Source organism: Otolemur garnettii, unplaced genomic scaffold (assembly GCF_000181295.1).
Source record: "Otolemur garnettii isolate 467f Iridium unplaced genomic scaffold, OtoGar3 scaffold00006, whole genome shotgun sequence".
Taxonomy (NCBI): Eukaryota; Metazoa; Chordata; class Mammalia; order Primates; family Galagidae; genus Otolemur; species Otolemur garnettii.
This window is the reverse complement of record NW_003852401.1, coordinates 20,375,038-20,384,605: the sequence shown is the minus strand read 5'-3', so window position 1 is coordinate 20,384,605 and position 9,568 is coordinate 20,375,038. Positions and strand designations below refer to the sequence as shown.

The 9,568-nt window shown below is 44.5% G+C and overlaps 1 protein-coding gene across 2 annotated transcripts in view; it reads right to left on the bottom strand.

Annotated features, from left to right (window-relative positions):
* The window catches only part of GLDC (glycine decarboxylase), a 118,050-nt gene that overhangs the window by 31,520 nt on the left and 76,962 nt on the right, over positions 1-9,568 (bottom strand). For both annotated transcript variants that reach the window (XR_002771083.1, XM_003782888.2), the window contains exon 16: positions 1,753-1,828. Coding sequence is in view for 1 of the 2 variants with exons in the window: in XM_003782888.2 (XP_003782936.1) it covers positions 1,753-1,828 (76 nt within the window). In the remaining variant the exon portion in view is untranslated. The remainder of the gene's footprint in view (positions 1-1,752; positions 1,829-9,568) is intronic.

Below are 9,568 nucleotides of genomic sequence, written 5' to 3'. Positions count from 1 at the left end.
AAAAAAAAAAAAAAAAAGTAATGGTAAGTCACAGAAGAACTCTGCTCTGGGCACTTCCAAAGGTGTCCCATTCTTTCTCCCTGACCCACTTGGGATTGGAATGCAGCTACACTTATGGCTACTTCTTAGTGTCAGCCTGGTTAACCTGGAAAATGACGAAGGGTGGGAAGCATCACAGAGTAGGAAGAATCTGGTTCTCTGTAAGTCAGGAGCCTTCCCCAAGGACTGGTAGAGGAGCGGGGTGGAGACAGCAGGATGAGCTGCACCTTTTCCAAGGCCCACAGACTCCCTGGGCACCTCGTGGTGAAGGAAGGTAATGATGAGGAGTTCCACGGGCTACCTCAGCACTTAGAAGTCATGAAAGAAAAACAGAAGAGGGGCAGGGGCACATGGAATCCCTTCACTGGACAACTGGGGCTCTGAAGTTTCTTTCCTGATTCTAGGAAAGGTTCCCAGACTCTGAGGTCCCAAGAGCAATTATAGCCCTAAACTAACCCTTCCTTCGGAGGCTAAGAATTCAAACCCTCGGTGGAATGTCAGGGTCTGGCTTATCACTCCATTTCCACACTGGCACACACTGCCTTGACCATGGCCAGGGATCAACAATTTACTGAATTCACACATGGTCTATTTTTCAAAGATCTTTAAAAATGAATTCTATTCCCAACCAAGACAAAGGCCTAAGACAACACATCTGTGGGATTAGGATAGCTAAGCAAGGAAAGGAAACTGAAAATGCTCCTTCTTTTCTCCTTTTTTAAAAGGGAAGTAAAATAGTTTCAAATTCTTTACAGCGGGTGGCGCCTGTGGCTCAAAAGGGTAGGGCACCAGCCCCATATGCCAGGGGTGGTGGGTTCAAACCCAGCCCTGGCCAAAAAAAAATTCTTTACAGCAAAATCCAGGCAACTAGCCATAACCAATCTTCCAGTTTGAATAGATCCAGGAATGGACTAAGATCGGGCCATCATCCACTCCACCACACTTACGTAGGGAGCCAAAACCACTTGCCACCTTATTTCTTCAACTCTCCTGGGAGCAGCAGATGACTCTGCCCCACTCCCAGCTCCTACCCCATGTCACAGGCTAGCCATCGAAATGAAGGAATCAGGAACACAGGCCTTGCCTTCAGCCACAATTTGAGACCTGTATTAGACCCACTGCTACAGGCTCTGCCCTGGGGACTAGTGGTGCCCATCAGAGTTCCCCACACTGGAACGCAAGAGGCAGCTGGGACCCTAGAGACCAGATTCATACCCAAAGCAAACAATGAAACCTAAGAATCATTGAATGGAGAATTTATTTATCAATAAATATTTTTGAACATGCATATGACCACAACCGTGCCTAGGCACAGTAGGGGTTACAGAGGAACTAAAGCACAGTCTCTGCCCTTTGTCTAGGCCTAGGGCCAAGGCTGAGGCAAGGAGAGATGTTCATGATGGCAGTGTTCCTGCCCCTTCCCTCTCTCTGCTCTCTAGAGAGAGCAGTTCCACAGCCAGCTGGCTGACTTGTACATTCTGGGTTTGAGCACAAGTCTTTTATCTCTGAGTGTTTTCCCTCAAAATGGTCAAGTGGGATGCCTTAGAATCAAGAATCATGATGGCTAGTTCAAAGAAATTTGTTTCTTGATTATATGTTCTACCATCTGCTTCCAAGAAAGTATTGGTAAGAGAATCCCCCAGAATGAAAGGGATCCTAAGAGCTGGGCCCTCTGCCGCCCCACAGTGAGCATGCACCCCTCTCCATACGCACCGTTCTGTGCCTCTCTCCTTTCTGGTCTAAGTATGCTCGGATAGTGGCCAGTCCAGCATATTCCCCCTGGGCTCCGCTGCAAAGACAGGAAATGGATCAGGGCTTTGGTCTCCTGGCTATCATTTACTCATTCAGTATTTACTGCGCACTGACCATGCATTCACCAGTCCGTGATAGTCACTCTCCCAGCACTGAGGAAAAGTTCATCTAGGATCTTCCTGTAAGCCAAAAGGTCTTCAACAACCAAAGCAACAACATTAGTTTGTGCACTAAAACTTACCTGCTATAATATTTAAATCAAATAATATATTGTTTTGAAGCAAACCTCAAGCATAAAATATCATTTCATTAATTCAAACTTCAATATGTAACTTTCAAAGATAAGATTTTTGAAAATATAACTAGGCTCGTTGCCTGTAGCACAGTGGTTATGGTGCTGGCCACATACACTGCGGGTGGTGGGTTCAAACCCAGCCCAGGCCAGCTAAACAACTGCAATAAAAAAATAGCCAAGCATTGTGGTAGGCGCCTGTAGTCCCAGCTACTTGGGAGGCTGAGGCAAGAGAATTGCTTAAGCCTGAGAGTTTGAGGTTGCTGTGATCTGTGATGCTACAGCACTCTACCTGAGACAACATAATGAGACTCTGTCTCCAAAAAAAAAGAAAGAAAATATAACTACAAAATTATCATACCTAGAGCAACAAATTATAATTTATTTTTTCTCCTTTTTTTCTTTTTTCCTTTTCCACCCCTCTTTAGACAGGTAATATGCCAATGTTACAACAAGGTTCAAGGAAGGGGCATCTCACAAATGAGATCATCATCCTTTATCATTTCTTAATATTGCCAAATATTGAGTCAGGGGTCCAATTATTCCCAAAGAAGCTATGTACTTTTTTTTTTTTTTTTGACAGTCTGACTCTGTTAGCCTATGTAGAGTGCTGTGGCGTCATATCTCACAGCAACCTCAAACTCTTAGGCTCAAGCAATACTCTTGCCTCAGCTTCCTGAGTAGCAGGGACTACAGGCACCTGTTATGACAGCCAACTAATTTTTCTATTTTTAGTAGAGACGGAATCTCACTCTTGCTCAGGCTTGTCTCACACTCCTGAACTCAACCAATCCACCTACCTAAGCTTCCTAGAGTGCTCGGATTATAGGCATGAGCTACCCACACCCAGCCACAGCTATATACTTAAGGTGTTCTAATAGCGATAAAATGATAGAAAAAGAAAAAATACATATAATATGGCATCACTTCTGCTGGTCTTGGAGTCAGCTTTCCCAGGACATGTGTGCAGATGGTTGCTAGGGGCTGGCCACACTCATTTCCACAGCTAGTTTCACAGAAGGCCCCATTCACAGACTATCTGTCATGACTAATATTCCAGTGAGTGATGCTGACTCAATTGTAGGCTGTTATGTAATATTTTCAGTACCCCATGCAGGAAAGAAAGGGAAGTGAGTAATAGTTTTTTAGTTGCATTCAAAATGCCTCTGTCCTTTATCCTACACCCCCCTGAGGTATATGCCACCCCCACTTTGTACATGAAGAACCCAAGGTCAGAGTGTTACAAGCCACAGGGCTGGCAGTGATAGAAGGAGACTTGGGGCACTGGCCACATACACCGAGACTGATGGGTTCGAGCCTGGCCTGGGCTTGCTAAACAACAATGACAACTACAACCAGAAACTAACCAGACATTGTAGGGGGGGCCTGTAGTCCCAACTACTTGGGAGGCTGAGGTAAGAGAATTGCTTAAGCCTGAGAGTTTGAGGTTGCTGTGAGCTGTGATGCCAAGCACAGCTACCAAGGGTGACATAGTGAGACTCTGTCTCAAGAAAACAGGAGACTTGGGTGGGACTTGGCCTGTCTTGAGGAGCCACATGCTCCCTCTGCAAGGCCTTCTGCTCCTCTAAGCTCCCTGTGCTCCAAGAATTGAGACAGTTGTGGGACCAAATGTTTATATTCCTTCATAGAACTCTTGCTTGCGTGACAGACTAGAAGATTCAACTAAGCCTTATTTTTAAAAAGAAAGGAAGGGAGGGAAGGAGGGAGGAAAACAGGGAGGAAGGAAGGAAAGAAAAATGGCTTGGTGCCCATGCACAGTGGTTACGGCGCCAGCCACATAACTGAGGGTGGCAGGTTCAAGCCTGGCCCTGGCCAGCTAAACAACTGCAACAAAGAAAGTAACCAGGCATTGTGGTGGGCGCCTGTAGTCCCAGCTACTTGGGTGGCTGAGGCAAGAGAATTGCTTAACCCCAAGAGTTTGAGGTTGCTGTGAGCTGTGACAGTATAGCACTCTATGGAGGGCAACAAAGCAAGACTCTGTCTACAAACAAGGGAAAGGAAGGGAAGGGAAGGGAAAGGAAAGGAAGGGAAAGGCAGAGGAAAAGGCCTGTCTTTACAAGACCTGAGACACCCAGTTTCCTCATCACCTGCACTAAGTCAGCATTATCCCTCACTCTCTTCTAGGGAGAGGCAAAGACTGCTCTCCTGTTTCCTGGGCTTCTAAAAAACAGGGTCTAGTATATGTGATGTTTTTTATTTTGAGAACAAGAAAATGAAGATGCCATGCTTTATGAAACCACTCCCATCACCAGTTACCTTGTCTGCCTATGCCTATGTGCCCACAACTGTAAAGTGGGGATGATCACTGCACCCACCTCAGAGGGCAGCTGGGATGTGTAGTGAGAAAGTCCATGGAATATGCTTATCAGCCTAATTCTACCCATTCTGCAAAAAGCCAATAAACCAGCTCTTTGCCATGGCTTACAAATCCCATGACCTATGGCTCCCTATACCCTAGTCTTCAGCCATCCTCCAGCCATCCAGGCTTTCTTCCTGAAACCTTACAAACCAATCCCTGCCTGGGGGCTTTTGTACCAGATGTTCTCTCTGCTTGGAAAGCTCCTCTCTAAATCTCTGTATATCTGACTTCTTATCAACATTTAGGCCTCAGCTCAAATGTCACTTCCTCGGGGAGGCCTTCCCTGGAAGCAAATCTTATCTACCTTGTTCACAATTATATGGTGAATGCCAAGAATACCGACATAAAAGATGTTCACTAGATTGGGTGAATAATTCTCTACCTCCTCCGAGCACTCATACCATGTTACCCCACCTGCTTACCCAATACATGTAATACCAACATATACACATAACATGACCCCAGCGCAGCACCTATAGCTCAGGCGCTAGGGCACCAGCCACATATACCAGAGCTGGTAGGTTCAAACCCAGCCCGGGCTTACCAAACAACAATGACAACTACAAAAACAAATAAAAATAGCTGGGCATTGTGGCAGGCGCCTGTAGTCCCAGCTACTTGGGAGGCTGAGGCAAGAGAATTGCTTAAGCCCAAGAGTTGGAGGTTGCTGTGAGCTGTGATGCCACAGCACTCTACCGAGGGCAACAGAGTGAGACTCTGTGTCTAAAAAAAAAAGAGAGAGAGAGAGAGAGAAAGAAAAAAAAAGAGAGAAAGGAAGAAAATTACAGATCTTGGGCGGCATCTATAGCTCAGTGAGTAGGGCGCCAGCCCCATATACTGAGGGTGGAGGGTTCAAACCTGGCCCTGGCCAAATTGCAATAAAAAAATAGCCCGGCGTTATGGTGGGTACCTGTAGTCCCAGTTACTCGGGAGGTCTGAGGCAAGAGAATCCCCTAAGCCCAAGAGCTGGAGGTTGCTGTGAGGTGTGATGCCACAGCACTCTACCGAGGGCAACAGAGTGGAACTCTTTCTCTAAAAAAAAAAAAGAGCGAGAGAGAGAGAGAGAGAAAGAAAATTATAGATCTCAGGTGGTGCCCGTAGCTCAGTGGTTAGGATGCTGGCCACATACACTGAGGCTGGCAGGTTCAAACCTGGCCAGTTACTCAGGAGGCTGAGTAACTGGCCAGAGCCTGCTAAAAACAACAATCACAACTGCAACAAAAAAATAGCCAGGTTTGTGGTGGGTGCCTGTAGTCCTAGCTACTTGGGAGGCTGAGGCAAGAGAATCGCTTGAGCCTGAGAGTTTGAGGTTGCTGTGAGCTGTGATGCCATAGCACTTTACCCAGGGTGACAGCTTGAGACTCTGTCTCAAAAAAAAATTATACAGATCTCACATTTATTTTTTGTGCCTGTCATCTGAATTAGATTGTGAGCTCTGAAAGTAGAGTCTAGGTCAGACACAGAGTTCTGTATATTCTCCCACAGGGAACATACAGAACAGCAGTCTGCATGTAGTAGTCTACAATAAACGTTTAGTAAATTTGTTAAAAATTGAATTCCACCCTCCAGCTCAGGCAATTGACGTGAATGTCTTCTTTTCCCTGACGGTAAGGGCTCTCACCAAACACATAATATATTTACCCTATGTTCTTTTCATGACTTCTATTTGACTTGTTTTCTTGGAAGGCCAATTAAAGTATAGACTAGGAATAAAAGAAGAGACTGCTCAGAGCTATGACCTAGTGATTCAAGATGAAGGCAACACAGTAAACACTTGCTCAAAAATGCTGGATCTATTGTGCTTTAGACACTCAGAACGTTGCTTATTTTCAGAATTTTCCATTTAATATCTTTGAACCACAGTTAACTTTAGGTAATTGATACCAAGGATAAGGGGAAACTCTTGTAAGATATACAGCTATAATAGCCAAGACTGTGTATTACTCGAGGAGGAACACAGACAATAGATCAATGAAATAGAACACAGAGTACAGATACAGGCCCACACAAATAAGCTTAACTGATTTTTGACTAAGTTGCAAAAGCAATTCAATAGAGGAAGGATAGTCTCAATCTCATTTGTCACCCTCAGTAAAGTGCCATGGCATCATAACTCACAATAACCTTAAACTCTTGGACTCAAGCTACTCTCTTGCCTCAGCCTCTCAAGTATCTGCGACTTCAGGCACTTAGTACAACACCCAGCTTTTTTTTAGAGATGGGGTCTTGCTCTGGCTCAGGCTGGTATCCAATACTTAAGCTCAAGTGATCCACCCACCTCAGTCTCCCAGTGCTAGGATTACAGGCATGAGCCACCGCACCCGGCCCTGACAGATAGCCTTTTCAACAAATGATACTTGGAGCAATTAGACATCCATAAGCACAACCCACATCTCACAGCCTTATACAAACATCATCCTCAGTAAGTAGATTATGGACTTAAATGAAAGACATAAACTATACAACTAGGGAAAATAATCTTTAGTATCTAAAGCATACTTGAAGCCAAAAGAACAATCCATAAAAGAAAAAAACTATTAAATTGGGCTTCATCATAATTAAAAATCCTTTTAAAGATGAGAGGATAAGCTTCAGAATGGGAGAAATATCTACCAGTTATATACCAACATCAACAAAAACAAATGCAAGTCAGAAAATGATGCCATGAGGTACAAACGTCAGTGTGTTAGAAATACAATGGGAGGGTCCTATTAGGATATTGGGGATTTGCTGAATTTTCATTGGGGCTACTTGGGATGGCAATGCAGAACCTTTGCATGGCCTAATAATTTGAGAGAGTTCCCACTTTTGTGTAAATGTAGAGGAGAGAAAGGGTCTGACACTCCTCTATGGAAGCAGAAAGGGACAAGACATCCTAGTCCCTATCCCTTAATAAGGTGTGGACATGTGACCCAATCCTACCTACCCCAGGATACTCCAGCCTAGAACTTCAGGAATCTGGAACGACTGATCCAAGGAATGAAACAGGTTTCTGGCCAGACACAGAGGTACACACATTTGATCCCAGCACTTTGGGAGGCCAAGGCAGAAGGATTGCTTAACACCAGGTATGCAAGAGTGGCCTGTGTTACATAGTCAGAACTCAATTCTACAAAGAAAAAAAAATTGCCAGGCATTGGGAGGATGGCTTGAGCCCCAAATTTCAAGATTACAGTGATCTAGGATCACATCACTGTACTCCAGCCTGCATTACAAAGGGACATCCTAAAATATCTCTAAAATAAATAAATTAGGTCAGGCATAGTGGCTCACTCCTGTAATCCCAGCACTCTGGAAGCCAAGGCAGGTGGATCCCTTGAGCTCAGAAGTTCGAGACCAGCCTGAGCAAAAGCAAGACCCTATCTCTAGGCTTAGCGCCCATAGCACAAGGTTATGGTGCCAGCCACATGCACTGAGGCTGGCAGGCTTGAACTCAGCCTGGGGCAACTAAACAATGACAACTGCAACAGAAAAATAGCCAGGCATTGTGACCGGCACCTGTAGTCCCAGCTATTTGGGACGCTGAGGCAAGAGAATCACTTTAGCCCAAGTGTTTGAGGTTGCTTTGAGCTATGATGCCACAGAACTCTATCCAGGGTGACAAAGTGAGACTCTGTCTCGAAATTAACTAATTAATAAAAATAAAAACTTCCCATATTGGGGATGGTAACTATTCCAAGGTCTGACTCTGATTTTTTTCTGTGCTGCCAGCCTGTCTTGGGTCTTCTTACTTCGAAAATTCTCCAGCTTTGCCATCAATTCATGAATTGCCCAATGACTTCCCTGTAATTTATTCCTCTCCTAAAGTTAGTTCAAACCCTTTTTCTGTTGTTTTCAGCCAGAAGTCTTTATATCATAACAGAGAGAATGATCTGAAAAAATAGCCAAAATCTTGTCTGTCTTTTTAAAACTTCTCACATGATTTTTGGAAACTGAGACCTGTAACCCTGCCTTGGGCTGTGGTCAGGAGAGGTAGGGGAATGTCCTTAGTTCTGCCTTCAGGAAGTACTACAGTTGACCTGTCAAGATGCAGGCCCTGGCCTCCCAGGTGGGTGGAGATCTTGGCAGAGATGGGACCATTAGCCATGGATGACAACAGGCCCTCTTTTTCAAAAGTTCTGTTTCTGCTAACATACAGGAAAGTTGTTACTTCCTCCATTTTTCCTCCTTTGCCAGCAAAAATATAAACTTCTCTTTCCTTCTTCTCAACCACTTGTCCCGTTCTTCTGATATGGCCTTGAGGACAGGGGCTGAGCTTTTGGTAATGATATAGCAATTATTATTAAATGCCTCCTACACCAGTAATATGTTAAAGCCACTCATTCCTAGGCAGATTTAACAAAGAGACAGACCCTGTGGCCATCCTGGAGTTTCTCATACCTTCGATATCAAAGCCCTTGTTGAGCTGCTGACCCTTTTCAAAGATGTTTGGCTGCAGGCCAATTGTTCCTCTGCATCTTGGTTACCCCATCTGTCACATGGACATACTGCCACCTAACTCATAAGCGTACTTAAATTTTTATTAGAGAGGTAATACTTTCATGAGATTTTTAAAAATCAAAATATATATTTTTGAGAGTTAAAGAAATTGAAAGAGAAGCAGTCCTTCTCACTGTTTTACATGTTCCCAGAGATGGCTCTCTTTATCTCTCACCCTGATTTCTCTTCTTCCTGGCATTATGTTTCTTTGGGAAATGAGTCTCCAATGGAGAGGGCTTATAGGACTATGGAGCATTCTGCCTGTGAAGCGGCACTAAGCTTGGTAGGAAAACATACCAGAGATGATCAATGACATCAACAAGGAGTGCAGAAAAGGAGGGCAGGGAGATGGCTAATAGCCAGGGCTTGACCTGCCCTTCTTTAAACTATTTACAATATGCACACAATGGTCATAGCTGGGGCATCAAAGGCCAGAGGAGTCCTCCCTCTTCCATGTTCCTCCAAGTCAAATAACTCTCCAAACCAATGATGCAGATTAGAATCACCTCTTTGAAAACCCTGAAACTGGGCTTTACCCCCAGAGGAAATTCTGTTTGTAGGGTGGGTAGGACGTGGGACATCTGTATTCATGAAATGTTCCCCAGGTAATACTTTTTTTTTTTTTT